At 64.9% G+C, this 19,202-nt stretch overlaps 1 protein-coding gene across 1 annotated transcript in view; it reads right to left on the bottom strand.

Moving 5' to 3' along the window:
* Window positions 1–19,202, bottom strand: part of HYDIN (HYDIN axonemal central pair apparatus protein) — a 197,935-nt gene that overhangs the window by 111,211 nt on the left and 67,522 nt on the right. The window contains 9 exon segments of the mRNA XM_064159820.1: window positions 683–875; window positions 1,841–2,142; window positions 3,949–4,086; window positions 6,636–6,779; window positions 8,006–8,249; window positions 10,069–10,307; window positions 11,265–11,417; window positions 14,133–14,297; window positions 16,027–16,162. Of these exon segments, the coding sequence (XP_064015890.1) occupies window positions 683–875; window positions 1,841–2,142; window positions 3,949–4,086; window positions 6,636–6,779; window positions 8,006–8,249; window positions 10,069–10,307; window positions 11,265–11,417; window positions 14,133–14,297; window positions 16,027–16,162 (1,714 nt within the window).

The following is a 19,202-nucleotide window of genomic DNA, read 5'->3' as shown; positions in this document are numbered from 1 at the left end:
CTGGGCAGGCTGCATGGGTGGGCAGAGGCCAAGGGGATGAGAGTGAAGAAGGCCAAGGGCAGGTTGTGCACTTTGGCCACAGCAGCCCCAAGCAGCAGTGCAGGCTGGGGCCAGAGGGGCTGAGAGCAGGCAGGCAGAGAGGGCCCTGGGGGTGCTGTGAGAGAGCAGCTGCAGAGGAGGCAGCAGTGTGCCCAGGTGGGCAGCAGAGCCAGTGGCATCCTGGGCTGGCTGAGGAGCAGTGTGGGCAGCAGGAGAAGGGAGGTTCTTGTGCCCCTGTGCCCAGCCCTGCTCAGGCCAGCCCTGGAGTGCTGTGTCCAGCTGTGGGCTCCTGAATTGCAGAGGGCTGAAGGAGCTGTGGGGGGCAAGAGCCTGGGGCCAGACTCTGCTCAGTGGTGCCCAGGCACAGGCCAAGGGGCAGTGGGCACAAAGTGGCACCCAGGAGGCTCCATGTGAGCAGCAGGAGAAAGCTGTTTGGTGTGAGGCTGCTGGAGCCTGGAGCAGGCTGCCCAGAGAGGCTGTGGAGTCTCTGCAGAGCTTCCAACCCCCCTTGGGCACTGTGCTGTTGGGCAGGCTGCTGTGGGTGCCAGGCTGGGGCAGGGGCTTGGGCTGGGTGAGCTCCAGAGGTCCTTTCCACGGGTGGGATTCCAGGCAACACAAGTGGGAGGTGTCCCAGAGGATCTACCTTTGCTTCCAAGGAGTCCTCTGCCCCTGCTGGCTCCTGGGCAGGGTGCCCTGCTGCTGCCAGGGCTTGGGCTGGCTCCTCCACACCCCCAGCAGCAGAGCAGCTCCCTGCAGACGCTGAGCACTCCGGGCAGGCTCCCTCCTCCCGCACTGCCTGAGCTTGGCCGCAGGCTCTGTGAGCTGGAGAGCTGCACCTGGAACAGAGCCTCCCTCTCAGCAGCCACGGGCACCACCCAGGGCACTGAGTGCAGGACAGTGCCAAGGCTGCTTCTCCTCTCCGTGCTCCCTGTGCCTGCAGCATCCTTGCCCAAGCCCCCCAGGGACCACCCAGGAGCTACAGCCACGGCCCTGGGTGACAGCAAACCTCCCACCAAAGCCCTCCTCAGGTTATCATGGAGCAAAGCAGCAGAAGGTGCCCAGGAGGCACCTCCCCAGGTGCCAGCAGTGCCCTCCTGCAGCCCAGCAGGCAGCTGTGTGCTGGCTGCAGCCAGAGCAGGGTGGGCAGCAGGGCAGGAGAGGGCATTGTGCCCCTGGGCTCTGCTCTGCTCAGACCTCACCTCCACTCCTGCCTCCAGCTCTGCTGGCCCCAGCACAAGGAGGGCACAGGGCAGGGCAGGGCAGGGCAGGGCAGGGGTGGGCAGGGGCAGGCAGGGGCAGGCAGGGGGGAGCAGGGCAGGGCAGGACAGGGGCGGGCAGGGGAAGGGAGGGCAGGGGAGGGCAGGGCAGGGGTGGGCAGGGGCAGGCAGGGGAGGGCGGTGGGGGCAGGGGGGAGCAGGGCAGGGCAGGGGAGGGCAGGGCAGGGGTGGGCAGGGGCAGGCAGGGGAGGGGCAGGGGGGGCAGGGGAGGGCAGGGGCGGACAGGGCAGGGCAGGGGGGGGGCAGGGCAGGAGCGGGCAGGGCAGGGCAGGGGCGAGCAGGGGAGGGCAGGGGCGGGCAGGGCAGGGCAGGGCAGGGGCAGGCAGCGGGGAGCAGGGCAGGGCCGGGCAGGGGAGGGCAGGGCAGGGCAGGGGCGGGCAGAGGAGGGCAGGGCAGGGCAGGGCAGGGCAGGGCATGGCAGGGGCGGGCAGGGGGGGGGCAGGGGCGGGCAGAGGAGGGCAGGGCAGGGCAGGGCAGGGCAGGGCAGGGCAGGGGAGGGCAGAGGAGGGCAGGGGGGGGCTGACCTGGCCGCGGCTGGCAGCAGCTGCCAGCAGTAGCGCAGGGGCCGGGGGCTGCAGTTGGCCATGCGCAGGCTGCGCACAGCCTCGGTGCCGTTCAGGACGCAGCCGAAGTGCAGCGCCGCGGGCAGGAGGCGCAGGCTGGGCAGGGAGACCTCTGCCCGCAGTGCCACCCGCTGCTGCCGGGGGTGCTCCAGGCAGCCGATCCGCAGCTCCTGCTCCGCTCGCCAGCTCCGCAGGGCCCCCCCGTGGGCAGGGTCAAAGCCGATGCGGAGCTGCAGCTCCTGCCCTGCCTCCAGCTTCGTGGGCTGCAAGGAGATGAGGAGCATGCAGCAGCCCGGGGAGGGGCATCTCACACCTGGCACTGCTGCCAGTGTGCCCCCAGGGTGGGCTCCAGCTCACCCTTCCTTGGCTTCATGCAGCTGCCTGCCAGTCCCAGCCCATCCCGGGGGACAGCTCCCACCCCGGTGCCCACCCGAGGCAGCACTCTGGCACTCCAGGGCACCTGCTCCTCACAGCACTGCAGCCTGCCCCTGGCACGGGCTGGGCACTGGCAGGGCACAGGAGCTGTGGCCATGCCTACAACAACACCTGCCTGGCACAGCCTGTGCCCAACACCTGCCACAGACACGGGGCAGGCAGGGGCTGGAGGAGCCTGCCCAAAAGCAGGACCCAGCCCTGGCAGAGAGCAAACTGCCCTGGAGGAGTAGAGAGAGGCTGAGGAGGGCTGCTGGGATGGGCACCAGGAGACCATTTTACTGCAGAGAGGCAGAGAACCACAGAACCAAGCAGAGAGCTGCAGGCTCAGCCAGCCCAGCCTGGCACCCAGCCCTGCCCAAACAACCACACCATGGCACTCAGTGCCAACCTAGCACCCAGCCCTGCCCAAACAACCACACCATGGCACTCAGTGCCAACCTAGCACCCAGCCCTGCCCAAACAACCACACCATGGCACTCAGTGCCAACCTAGCACCCAGCCCTGCCCAAACAACCACACCATGGCACTCAGTGCCAACCTAGCACCCAGCCCTGCCCAACCAACCACACCATGGCACTCAGTACCAACCTAGCACCCAGCCCTGCCCAAACAACCACACCATGGCACTCAGTGCCAACCTAGCACCCAGCCCTGCCCAAACAACCACACCATGGCACTCAGTGCCAACACAGCACCCAGCCCTGCCCAAACAACCACACCATGGCACTCAGTGCCAACCTAGCACCCAGCCCTGCCCAAACAACCAGACCATGGCACTCAGTGCCCAGCCAGCCTTGGCTCCAACCCCTCCAGCCATGGCCACTCCACCACCTCCCTGGGCAGCCCATGCCAGTGCCAATCACTCTCTCTGCCAGCAGCTTCCTCCTCACAGCCAGCCCACACCTGCCCTGCCACAGCTTCAGCCTGGGGCCCCTTCTGCTGCTGCTGCCTGCCTGGCACCAGAGCCCAACCCCACCTGGCTACAGCCTCCCTGCAGGCAGCTGCAGGCAGCAATCAGCTCTGCCCTGAGCCTCCTCTGCTGCAGCCTGCACCCCCCCAGCTCCCTCAGCCTCTCCTCACAGGGCTGTGCTCCAGGCCCCTCCCCAGCCTTGCTGCCCTTCTCTCAGCACCTTCCAGCACCTCAGCAGCTCTCTGCAATTCAGGAGCCCACAGCTGGACACAGCACTCCAGGGCTGGCCTGAGCAGGGCTGGGCACAGGGGCACAAGAACCTCCCTTCTCCTGCTGCCCACACTGCTCCTCAGCCAGCCCAGGATGCCACTGGCTCTGCTGCCCACCTGGGCACTGCTGCCTCCTCTGCAGCTGCTCTCTCACAGCACCCCCAGGGCCCTCTCTGCCTGCCTGCTCTCAGCCCCTCTGGCCCCAGCCTGCACTGCTGCTTGGGGCTGCTGTGGCAGAGGGCAGTCCCCAGCTCAGGGACCATCATTCCCATCTCTCCACTCCCACTTCAGGGACTGCTTTCTCCAGCCCTTGTTTCCAGTCTGACTTAGCTCAGGTCCAATCCACTGCTGGCTACTGCATAAACTCCTCTCCTGGAAGCCTTCCCAGCAGCACAGCTCCACCTCCCTCCCTCCCTCCTCCCACTCCCCCAGCAGGAAGGCTCAGGGCTGCTCACCTGGAGAGGGAAGGGCTGCAGGTCCACATCACAGACTGAGAAGGGCTGCTCTAGGGCCAGGATGATGCTGAGTGGTAGGGAGGAGCTGTTCTTCAAGGCCAGAGGCTGGTACTGGGGGCTTAGGCCATGTCCTGGTTGCTACAGAAAGGAGAGAGAAGGGAAAAAACAACCTCAAGTGCCCAGGGAGCAACCTCCCCTTCTGGTGCACTTCAAACTCCTCAGCCCCCAGGGAGTGAGACTCAGGCAGGCTGGAGGGGTGGGCAGGGGGAAATGGAGTGACAGAAGGGCAAGGGGAGAGGTTGGCACCTGGGCAAGAACAGCCCCAGGGAGCAGGAGAGGCTGGCACTGAGCTGGTGAAGGGGAACAGGACCTGGGGGTCCTGCTGGGTGGGAGGGTGCCCATGAGCCAGCAGTGTGCTCCGGGGGCCAGGGGGGGCAGTGCCACCTGGGCTGGGTCAGAAGGGCTGTGGGCAGCAGGTGCAGAGAGCTTCTCCTGCCCCTCTGCTCTGCCCTGCTGAGGCCACAGCTGCACTCCTGGGCCCAGCTCTGCCCCCCCCAGTTCAGGAGGGACAGAGAACTGCTGGAGAGAGCCCAGCAGAGAGCCACAGAGGTGCTGCAGGGCATGGAACAGCTCTGCCAGGAGCAGAGCCCGGGGGGGCTGGGGGCTGGCAGAGAGCAGCCTGAGAGGGGAGCTCAGCAGTGCCTATCAGTGTGGGCAGCTGAGGGGCAGCAGGCTGCAGCCAGGCTCTGCTGGGGGTGCCCAGCACAAGGGGCACTGGGTGGGAGCTGAGGCAGAGGAAGCTGCATGGGAGCAGGAGGAGGAATTTTCCCCCTGGGAGGGTGGCAGAGGCCTGGCACAGGCTGCCCAGGGGGGCTGTGGAGTCTCCCTCTGCAGCTACTCAAAGCCTGCCTGGCAGTGCTGCTGGGTGCCCTGCTCTGGGTGCCCCTGCTCTGGCAGAGCTGTGGAGGTGCCCTCCAGCCCCTGACATTATGGGATGCTGAGCACACAGCTCCCAGGGACTTGCAAAACGATGCCACCAGTCCCTGGGCCAAGAAGGAGCTCCACAAAGGACCCCTCCAAGGGCAGCTTCTCCAACCCCCCCCTGCAGGCAGCAGGGACAGCTCCAGCCAGGGCAGGCTGCCCAGGGGCACAGCCAGGCTGAGCCTGAGTGTCCCCAGGGATGGGGCCTCAAGCACAGCTCAGGGCAATGGGACAGAAGAGGAAGGGTTTGTCCTCAGCAGCTTGCCAGGGGTCTCTGCAGGGCTGTGCTCAGACTCCATGGTGCCCTGGAGGAGCCCCCACAGCCCCCTGTGCCAGCCCAGCAATGGGTATCTCCCCAGCAGTGCCCACGGTGCCCTTCAGCAGAGCTGCTCTCCTCCTGCCCTCGGTGAAGTCCCAGCCAGCACCACCTCCCTTACCTCACCAGCTGCCTCAGGCAGGGGCAGCAGAGCTCTGGCATCACTCCTGGCACTGAGATGCTCTCCCAGCCCACCCTCTTCTGCCCACCTCCCCTTGGCATCTGAGCCAGCAGCTCAGCTCTGCCTCCACACCAAGGGCAGGACAGAGCTGCTGAGACTGTGCCCAGCTCCAGAGGAGCAAAGAAAGAGCTCAGTGCTGATGGCCAAAGGCACTGAGTGCCATGGGCTGGTTGGTTGGACAGGGCTGGGTGCTAGGTTGGCACTGAGTGCCATGGTGTGGGTGGTTGGACAGGGCTGAGTGCTAGGTTGGCACTGAGTGCCATGGGCTGGTTGTTGGGCAGGGCTGGGTGCTAGGTTGGCACTGAGTGCCATGGGCTGGTTGTTGGGCAGGGCTGGGTGCTAGGTTGGCAATGAGTGCCATGGTGTGGTTGGGTGGGCAGGGCTGGGTGCTAGGCTGGCACTGAGTGCCATGGTGTGGTTGGTTGGGCAGGGCTGGGTGCTAGGTTGGCACTGAGTGCCATGGTGTGGTTGGTTGGCAGGGCTGGGTGCTAGGTTGGCACTGAGTGCCATGGTGTGGTTGTTTGGGCAAGGCTGGGTGCTAGGTTGGCACTGAGTGCCATGGTGTGGTTGTTTGGGCAGGGCTGGGTGCTAGGCTGGCAGTGAGTGCCATGGTGTGGTTGTTTGGGCAGGGCTGGGTGCTAGGTTGGCACTGAGTGCCATGGTGTGGTTGTTTGGGCAGGGCTGGGTGCTAGGCTGGCAGTGAGTGCCATGGTGTGGTTGTTTGGGCAGGGCTGGGTGCTAGGTTGGCACTGAGTGCCATGGTGTGGTTGTTTGGGCAGGGCTGGGTGCTAGGTTGGCACTGAGTGCCATGGTGTGGTTGGTTGGGCAGGGCTGGGTGCTAGGTTGGCACTGAGTGCCATGGTGTGGTTGGTTGGTCAGGGCTGGGTGCCAGGTTGGCACTGAGTGCCATGGTGTGGTTGTTTGGGCAGGGCTGGGTGCTAGGTTGGCACTGAGTGCCATGGTGTGGTTGGTTGGACAGGGCTGGGTGCCAGGTTGGCACTGAGTGTCATGGTCTGGGTGCTTGGGCAGGGCTGGGTGCTAGGAGGGGCTGGGTGAGCTTGCAGCTCTCTCCCACCCTGCTTGGGTCTCTGATCCTCAAGCTTGCTCCTGCCCCAGTCAGCAGCCAAAGCCCCAGGGGCTTGCAGAAGCTTCTCACCTCCACCCCACAGCTCCTGGGCACCCGTGCCAGGATGCCAGGCAGGGACTCACCTTCTCCACCTGGAAAGTGACTGCTGTGGGGGACACCTGCAGGGCAGGATCAATGAACTGGCAGCTGATGTCCACCTGCATCACCTGAGTCTTCCTGGCCTCTCTGCCCACCACAGCCTGGCACAGCAGCTGCTCCCTCACCACCTGCAGGGAGAAGGCACACAGCATGTTGGGGGCTGCCAGCAGGGTGGGCAGCAGACAGCCTGCATCTGCCAGCCACCAGCCAGGGACCCTGCCAAGTGGAGTCCAATGGGCAGCAGGGAGAGAGGGGATTCTGCCCCTTGGCATGAGGCAGCAGTGTGCCCAGGTGGGCAGCAGAGCCAGTGGCATCCTGGGCTGGCTGAGGAGCAGTGTGGGCAGCAGGAGAAGGGAGGTTCTTGTGCCCCTGTGCCCAGCCCTGCTCAGGCCAGCCCTGGAGTGCTGTGTCCAGCTGTGGGCTCCTGAATTGCAGAGAGCTGCTGAGGTGCTGGAAGGTGCTGAGAGAAGGGCAGCAAGGCTGGGGAGGGGCCTGGAGCACAGCCCTGTGAGGAGAGGCTGAGGGAGCTGGGGGGGTGCAGGCTGCAGCAGAGGAGGCTCAGGGCAGAGCTGATTGCTGCCTGCAGCTGCCTGCAGGGAGGCTGTAGCCAGGTGGGGTTGGGCTCTGGTGCCAGGCAGGCAGCAGCAGCAGAAGGGGCCCCAGGCTGAAGCTGTGGCAGGGCAGCTGTGGGCTGGCTGTGAGGAGGAAGCTGCTGGCACAGAGAGTGATTGGCACTGGCATGGGCTGCCCAGGGAGGTGGTGGAGTGGCCGTGGCTGGAGGGGTTGGAGCCAAGGCTGGCTGGGCACTGAGTGCCATGGTGTGGTTGTTTGGGCAGGGCTGGGTGCTAGGTTGGCACTGATTGCCATGGTGCGGCTGGTTGGGCAGGGCTGGGTGCTAGGTTGGCACTGAGTGCCATGGTGTGGTTGTTTGGGCAGGGCTGGGTGCTAGGTTGGCACTGAGTGCCATGGTGTGGTTGACTGGACAGGGCTGGGTGCTAGGTTGGCACTGAGTGCCATGCTCTGGCTGCTTGGCTGGGGTGGTTGGCAGGCAGGGCAGAGCTGATGCACAAAGGGTGCAGCCTCAGCTGGAGGTGAGGTGGAGCTGCTGCCCCTGCCCCTACAGGATGCTGTTCAAGCTGCCCCCCTGGTGCTTTTCTCAGCCCTGAGCCCAGGCTGAGCCCTGAGTTGTGCCCTTGTTGGGCCCTTTTCTGCCAGCTGTGCCTGGAGCTGAGCTGGGAGCCGAGCAGAGCAGTGCCAGGGGGCACAATCCATTCCCTGCCCTGCTGCCCAGGCTGGATGCGATCTGATGGGGAAGGCTCAGCCCTCGCAGGGCGTGGGGGGGGGAGAACCTCACCTGGGGAGTGCTGGAGAAGCCTTCCAGCACCACCTCCATCGTCTGGCCCGGGGCCAGCTCCATCCTGGCCGGGCGCAGGTGAAACACAGGGCAGGGAGCTGCGGGGCTCGGGCAGGGAGCTGTGCCCCGGGCAGGCAGCTGCCGGCGCTGGGCAGCTCCGCGGGCAGCTGCTGTGCTCCAGCGGAGCTGCTGCCGGCGGCGCCCTCGGTTGCTTACCCTGAAGCTGTAAGAGCAGGGAACGAGGCTGGAAGGGAAGCAGAGGAGGGAAAGCATCACAGGAGCTGCTACTGCCCAGCAGCCCCCCAGCCCCGGTGCCCTGCTGCCCTCCTCTGCCAGGCTCCTGCTGCGGGCAGCCCTCGGGCACAGCCTCACCTTGCTGGGAGGCTCAGCCGGAGGCAGAGCTCGGCGGCCCCGGAGCTGCCCTGCAGCCTGCGGCTGCTCTGCATGCGTGCGGCAGGGCAGCAGCTGCTGTGCCACAGCCCCGGGCCCAGCCCTGCCACCTGGGCATGCGGCTGGGCAGCGAGAGGGGCGAACAGCTGGCACCTGAGGGGTGGCTGCCAGGGGTCCAGAGTGATTGTCAGTGGGTCTAGAGTGGCTGTGAGTGGGTCCAGAGTGGATGTCTGTGGGTCCAGAGTGGATGTGAGTGGGACCAGAGTGGATGTGAGTGGGTCCAGTGTGGCTGTGAGTAGGTCCAGAGTGGATGTGAGTGGGACCAGAGTGGATGTGAGTGGGTCCAGAGTGGATATCAGTGGGACCAGAGTGGATGTCAGTGGGACCAGAGTGGCTGTGAGTGGGTCCAGAGTGGATGTGAGTGGGTCCAGAGTGGATGTCAGTGGGTCCAGAGGGGATGTGAGTGGGTCCAGAGTGGATGTGAGTGGGTCCAGAGTGGATATCAGTGGGACCAGAGTGGATGTGAGTGGGTCCAGAGTGGATGTCTGTGGGTCCAGAGTGGATGTGAGTGGGACCAGAGTGGATGTCTGTGGGACCAGAGTGGCTGTGAGTGGGACCAGAGTGGATGTGAGTGGGTCCAGAGTGGATGTGAGTGGGACCAGGGTGGATCCACAGAGAGTCAAGGCCTCAGCTGGAGGTGACAGCTCCCCTCACTGGGCACAGCTCCCCTCACTGGGCACAGCTCCCCCTCACTGGGCACAGCTCCCCTCACTGGGCACAGCTCCCCCTCACTGGGCACAGCTCCCCTCACTGGGCACAGCTCCCCCTCACTGGGCACAGCTCCCCTCACTGGGCACATCTCCCCCTCGCTGGGCACAGCCTCCCCTCGCTGGGCACAGCTCCCCCTCACTGGGCACAGCTCCCCCTCGCTGGGCACAGCCTCCCCCTCACTGGGCACAGCTTCCCCTCACTGGGCACAGCTTCCCCTCACTGGGCACAGCTTCCCCTCACTGGGCACAGTCTCCCCTCGCTGGGCACAGCCTCCCCCTCACTGGGCACAGCTTCCCCTCACTGGGCACAGCTTCCCCTCACTGGGCACAGCTCCCCCTCGCTGGGCACAGCTCCCCCTCACTGGGCACAGCTCCCCTCACTGGGCACAGCTCCCCTCGCCGGGCACAGCCTCCTCTCACCAGGCACATCTCCCCCTCGATGGGCACAGCTCACCCTCACTGGGCACAGCTCCCCTCACTGGGCACAGCTCCCCCTCACTGGGCACAGCTCCCCTCACTGGGCACAGCTCCCCCCTCACCGGGCACAGCCTCCCCTCACTGGGCACAGCTCCCCCTCACTGGGCACAGCTCCCCCTCACTGGGCACAGCTCCCCCTCGATGGGCACAGCTCCCCCTCACCGGGCACAGCTCCCCCTCGCTGGGCACAGCCTCCCCTCACCGGGCACAGCTCCCCCTCACTGGGCACAGCTCCCCTCACTGGGCACAGCCTCCCCCTCACCGGGCACAGCTCCCCCTCACTGGGCACAGCTCCCCTCACCGGGCACAGCTCCCCCTCACCGGGCACAGCTCCCCCTCGCTGGGCACAGCCTCCCCTCACCGGGCACAGCTCCCCTCACCAGGCACAGCTCCCCCTGCAGCCAGCAGGAGCCGAGGGCTGCTCACCTGAAGCGGGTGCCCAGGCTGAGGTGCGGTGCCAGGGGCCGGTCGGTGAGGATGGTGGTGCCGACGCCCCGTGCCCGCAGGGGGATGGCACGGGCGGGGCTGTGCTCCAGCAGCAGCTGCAGCTCCGCCTGGCAGCGCTCCGTGTCCCGCAGGTTGGCTGTCACCCGCAGGGACACCTCCCCCCCGGCAGGGACCTCTCCCTGGCTGGGTTCCACCCTCCAGCAGGAGCCTCCGGCAGGCTGCGAGCGAGGGCAAAGCACCAGCTCAGGCTGGCACCCAGAGGGGCTGAAGGAGCTCAGAGGTGAGGGGAAGGAGCCAGGAAGCCTCCAGCTGAGCTGGGGAGGGGCTGCAAACAGCAGCTCTGCAGGGGCCTGCATGCCCCCTGTGCCACCCTCCTCTTACACACACAGAGGGGACCCCCCCAAAGGGGCATCCAGTCCAAGGGGCACATCCAGCCTCACCTAGGCCAGTGCTCAGGGCACCCCTGGGGTGTTGGGGTGCTGGAAGGTGCTGAGAGAAGGGCAGCAAGGCTGGGGAGGGGCCTGGAGCACAGCCCTGTGAGGAGAGGCTGAGGGAGCTGGGGGGGTGCAGGCTGCAGCAGAGGAGGCTCAGGGCAGAGCTGATTGCTGCCTGCAGCTGCCTGCAGGGAGGCTGTAGCCAGGTGGGGTTGGGCTCTGCTGCCAGGCAGGCAGCAGCAGCAGAAGGGGCCCCAGGCTGAAGCTGTGGCAGGGCAGGTGTGGGCTGGCTGTGAGGAGGAAGCTGCTGGCAGAGAGTGATTGGCACTGGCATGGGCTGCCCAGGGAGGTGGTGGAGTGGCCGTGCCTGGAGGGGATTAAGAGGAGGCTGGCTGGGCACTGAGTGCCATGGTGTGGTTGTTTGGGCAGGGCTGGGTGCTAGGTTGGCACTGAGTGCCATGGTGTGGTTGGTTGGGCAGGGCTGGGTGCTAGGCTGGCACTGAGTGCCATGGTGTGGTTGTTTGGGCAGGGCTGGGTGCTAGGTTGGCACTGAGTGCCATGGTGTGGTTGTTTGGGCAGGGCTGGGTGCTAGGTTGGCACTGAGTGCCATGGCCTGGTTGGTTGGGCAGGGCTGGCTGAGCTTGGAGCTCTCTTCCAACCTGCTTGGCTCTCCGAGTCCATGACTGGCACCCCCCCACCCCCCCACCCCCACTCCCCCCGCACCCCCCCGCAGCTCCTCACCAGCCGTGCCCGGAAGCTGGCAGGGATTGGGCTCTGGTTGCAGAGCTGCAGGCTCCTGGAGCTGTCCTGCAGCACCTGGACGCTGCCCAAGTCGATGCTGCTGGGATGCACCGAGACGACTGGGCCAGCCCCGAGGCTCACCAGGTGGATCTCCTGCTCGGGGAAGCAGGGAGCCAGGAGGAGTCCACACAGCCAGGGCAGGCTGCCCAGGCTCAGGCAGCTCTCAGCCTGCTCCTGCCCTGCTGCAGCTGGCAGGGGTGCTGGGTGCTGGAGGGATCCCATCTGCAAGCTGCAGCTGGCAGGGGTTAAGGTTGGGCCGGGTGTGGGTGCTGGAGGGATCCCATCTGCAAGCTGCAGCTGGCAGGGGTTAAGGTTGGGCCGGGTGTGGGTGCTGGAGGGATCCCATCTGCAAGCTGCAGCTGGCAGGGGCACAGAACCCACTCTGCCAAGCCTGCTGCCCCTCTCCCTTACCCACCCAGCAGCTCTGCTGCCCCTACCCTGAGCCTGCTGCCAGCCCTTTGAGTCTGTGCTCCACAACCTGCCTGGAGGTGGTTCAGGACCAGGCTGGTCCTGGGGTTGGGGACTGATTCCAGGTCTGGATCAGGCTGGGATGGAGCTCCTGAGTGGGAGGGTGAGAAGAGCCTGGCACAGGTTTGCCCAGGGAGGTTGTGGAGCACAGAAGCACAGAATGGGATCTTTCCTCCCTGGGGGTGGTTCAGGACCAGGCTGGATGAGGCCCTTGAGCAGCCTGTGCTGATGGGAGGTGCCCTTTTGCCCTTGGCACCTTTGAGGTCCCTTCCAACTCATTCTCCTACCCTGAGTCGGATGCCAGCCCTGCTGCCAGCCCTGCTTGCCCCAGTCCACCCTCCCTTGGCTTCTGCTGCTGCACAGCCAGGTTTGGGCTGCCAGTTCTGCACCCTTGCCCAAGCTGGCAGCCCAAGGTTGGCTCTGCAGCAGGCATCAAGGCAAGTTGGTGACCTCTGCTCTGTGGCTCTGGGGTGATCCTGGGGTTTGGGACTGATTCCAGGTCTGGATCAGGCTGGGATGGAGCTCCTGAGTGGGAGGGTGAGGAGAGCCTGGCACAGGTTTGCCCAGGGAGGTTGTGGAGCACAGAAGCACAGAATGGGATCAAAGATCCTGCAGGTGGTTCAGGACCAGGCTGGATGAGGCCCTTGAGCAGCCTGTGCTGATGGGAGGTGCCCCTTTGCCCTTGGCACCTTTGAGCTCACTTCCAACTCAACCCACTCCACCATTCAGCCAACCTGTGACCTGCTGTGCCAAACCTCAGTGCCCTGCCCAGTTGGGCACTCCTGTGCCTTGCTTTTGGATGCACAATGGCCTGGGCTGAGTTGCTCAGAGGGCATTGAGCAGCATCATTTGCTTGCATGGCAATGAGAGATTAACTGCCTGGCACTGCTTCCCAAATGCCAACCTTCCTTTCTGGGGCCTCAGGAACCTTCTGCCAACCTTTTCTGGTGCCCAGGGAGTTGCCAAGACCTTTAAAGCAGTTAAGGAGGTTGGGAATTAAAGTTGCAGCAGGGGAAATTTGTTCTTGACTTCAGCTGGAGGAAGCCAGCAGATGGCACAGGGCACAGGGCTGGTGGCTGAGCCTGCCTGAATGCCAATGGAACCAAGCCCAGAGTGGTTTGGACTGGAGGGGACCTCTGGAGCTCCCCGAAAGCTCAACCCCCCCCTCTTTGCCAGAGCAGGGGCACCCACCCAGGGCAGGGGGTTGGAAGCTCTGCAGAGCAGGAGACTGCACAACCTCCCTGGGCTGCCTGCTGCAGCCTCACACCAAACATCTCCTCCTGCTCAGCTGGAAACTTCCTTCCCCTGGGGTGCCACAGGACCCCTGCATGGCCTCCAGCAGCCCAGAGCCTCACCTCAGAGTCACAGCAACACAACCATTCGGGCTGCTCCCCAAAATGATCACCCAGTGCCACCCCCTCCCTGCCCCAGCCTGGCACCCACAGCAGCCTGCCCAGCAGCACAGTGCCCAGGGGGGGTTGGAAGCTCTGCAGAGGCTCCACAGCCTCTCTGGGCAGCCTGCTCCAGGCTCCAGCAGCCTCACACCAAACAGCTTTCTCCTGCTGCTCACATGGAGCCTCCTGGGTGCCACTTTGTGCCCACTGCCCCTTGGCCTGGGCACCACTGAGCAGAGTCTGGCCCCAGGCTCTTGCCCCCCACAGCTCCTTCAGCCCTTGCTGGGCACTGTTCAGCTGCCCTCTGGGGCTGCTCTGCTGCAGGCTCTCAGCCCCAGGGCTCTCAGCCTCTGCTGCTCCCAGAGCTGCTCCAGGCCCCTCAGCAGCTCTGCAGCCTGCCCTGGCCTCTCCCCAGCACTTCCCTGCTTGTCCTGTCAATGAGCACCATCCAAAGAGCCTGGCACCCCCTGGCACCCCCCCCTCAGGTCTTTGCAGCCACTGCTCAGGTCCCCTCTCAGCCTTCTCCTCTCCACACTACCCAGCCCCAGGGCTCTCAGCCTTCCTCCACAGCAGAGATGCTCCAGGCCCTTCAGCATCCTCCCAGCCTCTGCTGGGCTCTCTCCAGCAGTTCCCTGTCCCTCCTGAAGTGGAGAGCCCAGCAGATGGCACAGGGCACAGTGCTCCTTGCTAAGCCTCCAGCCACAGCACTCCAGAAGTGACCTGCCCAGGGCAGAGCAGATGCTGGAGCAAGGAGCTCCATGAAGGCACCTGGCCCACTGTGGGCTCCCCCATGCCAGCCTGACCCCAGCAAGAGGGCACCCCCAGGCAGCACCCTGGGCCATGCAGCCCTCCTCTCCTCCTCCAACACCAGGCTTGCACTACAAGCTCCTGCTGTTGCCCCCAGCAAGCCAAGGGGCACAGAGCAGAGTCCTGCTCCTGCACTCACCAGTGGGGCCTCTGCACGCCCAAACAGCACCACATGGGCAGCAGTGTGCTGCTCTCCTGCCACCTGTGCTGCCAGCCTCACTGGCACCTCCACACAGCTGTGAGCCTGGATGATGCCACAGGGCACAGGGCTGGAGTAGAGCACAGCAGCATCCTCCTGGTGTTCCTGGAAGGGTACAGAGTCATGGAAGGGGTTGGGTGGGAAGGGAACTCTCAAGGTCACCCACTCCAACCCCCCCCTGCACTCAGCAGGGGCAGCTGCAGCCAGGGCAGGCTGCTCACAGACACAAACAGCCTCATGGTGCCAGCCAGGGGGCAGCTCCCACCTCTCTGGGCAGCCTAATCCAGGCTCTCCTCATCCTCAGTGCCAAACATTTCTCCCTCCTCTCCACTCCCAAGCTCTCTCTCTCAGTTCCAACCACCCCCCCTTGGCCTGGCACCACAGGACCTGCTCCAGAGGCTGTCCCCAGCTCTCCTGGAGTCCCTCCCAGCACTGCAAGGCCACCAGAAGGTGTCCCTGGAGCCTTCTGCTCTGCAGGCTGCACCCCCCCAACTCTGCCAGCCTGGCTCACAGCAGAGCCCTGCCAGCCCTGCCAGCCCTGCTGTGGCCTCCTCTGGCCCTGCTGCAGCAGGTCCCTGTCTGTGCTGTGCTGAGCACTCCAGAGCTGCCCCAGCCCTGCAGGGGAGGTCTCAGCAGGCTCAGCAGAGCAGCAGAATCCCCTCCCTGCCCCTGCTGCCCACACTGCTGGGGGTCAGCCCAGGGCATGGCTGGGATTGGGCTGGCAGCACTCAGTGCCAGCTCCTCTCCAGCTCTGCACCCCCAAATCCTTCTGCTCAGGGCTGCTCCCCAACCTGGGCTGACAGCAGGAAGGAAACTTGACAGCAGGAACGATTTCAGCTCCTTGCCACCCCCCCAGCAGCAAGCCACAGGCAGGTTTTACAGCCCTAAGGGAAAGCTGAAGGGCACAGAGGAAGAAGGAAGCTTTGGAGGGCTCCAAGAGCTGCAGCAGCCACAAACTGCCACTGAGTTCTCCCCCTCTGAGTTCTCCTGCACCACAGCACCCAAAGCCCAGCACAGAAACTGCTTCCTAACAACTGAAATTGCTGCCTAAGGCTGAAGAAGGTTCACAGCTCACAGGTGTCAGGGGTGGGAAGGGACCCAAAGAGCTCATCCAGCCCAACCCCCTGCCAGAGCAGGACCACACAATGCAGCTCAGGGCACACAGGAGCACATCCAGACAGGGCTGGGAAGGCTCCAGGGAAGGAGACTCCACAGCCTCTCTGGGCAGCCTGTGCCAGGCTCTGGGACCCTTCCAGCCAAGAAGTTGCCCTTGTGCTGAGCTGAGCCTCCTGTGCTGCAGCTTCCATCCACTGCTGCTTGGCCTAGCCCAGGGAGCAGTGAGCAGAGCCTGTCCCCCCCTCCTGCCCCCAGCCCTCAGAGAGTTGCAGACATTGATCCAATCCCCTCTCAGCCTTCTCTTCTCCAGCCTAAGCAGCCCCAGGGCCCTCAGCCTCTCCTCCCCAGGCACTGCTCCAGGCCCCTCAGCATCCTCACAGCCTCCCCTGGACCCTCTCCAGCAGTTCCTGTCCCTCTGCACCTGGGGAGCCCCAAACTGAAGGCAGGGCTCAAGAGGAGCTCTCAGCAGGGCAGAGCAGAGCAGAGGGGCAGGAGAAGCTCCCTGGCTCTGCTGGGCACACTCTGCTGAGTGCCCCCCAGGCCTCCATTGGCCTCTTGGCCCCCAGGGCACATTGCTGTGCCAGGGATGCTCTGCCCCAGGTCCCCATTCAGCTGCTTCCTGAGGCTGCCTCTGGGTGTGACAGGAGAGCATCAAGCACTGAGCCTAAGGCCCTGGCCCCAGCCCCAGCCCCAGCTTAGAGCTGAGGGCAGCAGGTACCTGAGGCAGCAGCAGGTAGCAGCCTGGCAGGTCACTGTCGTTCACCAGGGGCAGCAGCTGCTGGGCAGGGAGCTTCAGGTAGCAGCGTCCAAAGGGCACCACAGGGCTGGGCACTCGCAGGGCAGGGACCACACACCTGGGCAGAGAGGTGGCCAAAGGCACTGCAGGCACTGCCACAGCACCAACCACACACAAGGGCACAGAGGTGGCCACAGGCACTGCAGGCACTGCCACAGCACCAACCACACACAAGGGCACAGAGGTGGCCAAAGGCACTGCAGGCACTGCCACAGCACCAACCACACACAAGGGCACAGAGGTGGCCACAGGCACTGCAGGCATTGCCACAGCACCAACCACACACCTGGGCACAGAGGTGGCCAAGGGCACTGCAGGCATTGCCACAGCACCAACCACACACCTGGGCACAGAGGTGGCCACAGGGCACTGCAGGCACTGCCACAGCACCAACCACACACAAGGGCACAGAGGTGGCCAAGGGCACTGCAGGCACTGCCACAGCACCAACCACACACCTGGGCAGAGAGGTGGCCACAGGCACTGCAGGCACTGCCACAGCACCAACCACACACAAGGGCACAGAGGTGGCCAAGGGCACTGCAGGCACTGCCACAGCACCAACCACACACAAGGGCACAGAGGTGGCCACAGGCACTGCAGGCAGTGGCACAGCACCAACCACACACAAGGGCACAGAGGTGGCCACAGGCACTGCAGGCACTGCCACAGCACCAACCACACACAAGGGCACAGAGGTGGCCAAGGGCACTGCAGGCACTGCCACAGCACCAACCACACACCTGGGCAGAGAGGTGGCCACAGGCACTGCAGGCACTGCCACAGCACCAACCACACACAAGGGCACAGAGGTGGCCAAGGGCACTGCAGGCACTGCCACAGCACCAACCACACACAAGGGCACAGAGGTGGCCACAGGCACTGCAGGCAGTGGCACAGCACCAACCACACACAAGGGCACAGAGGTGGCCACAGGCACTGCAGGCACTGGCACAGCACCAACCACACACCTGGGCACAGAGGTGGCCACAGGCACTGCAGGCACTGCCACAGCACCAACCACACACCTGGGCACAGAGGTGGCCAAAGGCACTGCAGGCACTGGCACAGCACCAACCACACACAAGGGCACAGAGGTGGCCACAGGGCACTGCAGGCACTGCCACAGCACCAACCACACACCTGGGCACAGAGGTGGCCACAGGCACTGCAGGCACTGCCACAGCACCAACCACACACCTGGGCACAGAGGTGGCCAAAGGCACTGCAGGCACTGGCACAGCACCAACCACACACAAGGGCACAGAGGTGGCCACAGGGCACTGCAGGCATTGCCACAGCACCAACCATACACAAGGGCACAGAGGTGGCCACAGGCACTGCAGGCACTGCCACAGCACCAACCACACACCTGGGCACAGAGGTGGCCAAAGGCACTGCAGGCACTGGCACAGCACCAACCACACACAAGGGCACAGAGGTGGCCACAGGGCACTGCAGGCACTGCCACAGCACCAACCACACACCTGGGCACAGAGGTGGCCAAAGGCACTGCAGGCACTGCCACAGCACCAACCACACACCTGGGCACAGAGGTGGCCAAAGGCACTGCAGGCACTGGCACAGCACCAACCACACACCTGGGCACAGAGGTGGCCAAAGGCACTGCAGACACTGGCACAGCACCAACCACACACCTGGGCACAGAGGTGGCCATGGGCACTGCAGGCATTGCCACAGCACCAACCATACACAAGGGCACAGAGGTGGCCACAGGGCACTGCAGGCACTGCCACAGCACCAACCACACACAAGGGCACAGAGGTGGCCACAGGGCACTGCAGGCACTGCCACAGCACCAACCACACACAAGGGCACAGAGGTGGCCAAGGGCACTGCAGGCACTGCCACAGCACCAACCACACACCTGGGCACAGAGGTGGCCAAAGGCACTGCAGGCACTGGCACAGCACCAACCACACACCTGGGCACAGAGGTGGCCACAGGCACTGCAGGCACTGCCACAGCACCAACCACACACCTGGGCACAGAGGTGGCCAAAGGCACTGCAGGCACTGCCACAGCACCAACCACACACCTGGGCACAGAGGTGGCCAAAGACACTGCAGGCAGTGGCACAGCACCAACCACACACCTGGGCACAGAGGTGGCCACAGGCACTGCAGGCATTGCCACAGCACCAACCACACACAAGGGCACAGAGGTGGCCACAGGCACTGCAGGCACTGCCACAGCACCAACCACACACCTGGGCACAGAGGTGGCCAAAGACACTGCAGGCAGTGGCACAGCACCAACCACACACCTGGGCACAGAGGTGGCCACAGGGCACTGCAGGCACTGGCACAGCACCAACCACACACCTGGGCACAGAGGTGGCCATGGGCACTGCAGGCACTGCCACAGCACCAACCACACACAAGGGCACAGAGGTGGCCACAGGCACTGCAGGCACTGCCACAGCACCAACCACACACCTGGGCACAGAGGTGGCCATGGGCACTGCAGGCATTGCCACAGCACCAACCACACACCTGGGCACAGAGGTGGCCAAAGGCACTGCAGGCACTGCCACAGCACCAACCACACACCTGGGCACAGAGGTGGCCAAAGGCACTGCAGGCACTGCCACAGCACCAACCACACACCTGGGCAGAGAGGTGGCCACAGGGCACTGCAGGCACTGCCACAGCACCAACCACACACCTGGGCACAGAGGTGGCCATGGGCACTGCAGGCACTGCCACAGCACCAACCACACACCTGGGCACAGAGGTGGCCACAGGCACTGCAGGCACTGGCACAGCACCAACCACACACCTGGGCAGAGAGGTGGCCAAGGGCACTGCAGGCACTGCCACAGCACCAACCACACAGCTGGGCACAGAGGTGGCCAAAGGCACTGCAGGCACTGGCACAGCACCAACCACACACCTGGGCAGAGAGGTGGCCAAGGGCACTGCAGGCACTGCCACAGCACCAACCACACACCTGGGCACAGAGGTGGCCAAGGGCACTGCAGGCACTGCCACAGCACCAACCACACACCTGGGCACAGAGGTGGCCAAAGGCACTGCAGGCACTGCCACAGCACCAACCACACACCTGGGCACAGA

The sequence above is a fragment of the Pogoniulus pusillus genome, chromosome 20 (assembly GCF_015220805.1).
Source record: "Pogoniulus pusillus isolate bPogPus1 chromosome 20, bPogPus1.pri, whole genome shotgun sequence".
Classification (NCBI taxonomy): Eukaryota; Metazoa; Chordata; class Aves; order Piciformes; family Lybiidae; genus Pogoniulus; species Pogoniulus pusillus.
Note: the sequence above shows the minus strand (reverse complement) of the source record. Positions and strands in the feature narration are given on the sequence as shown.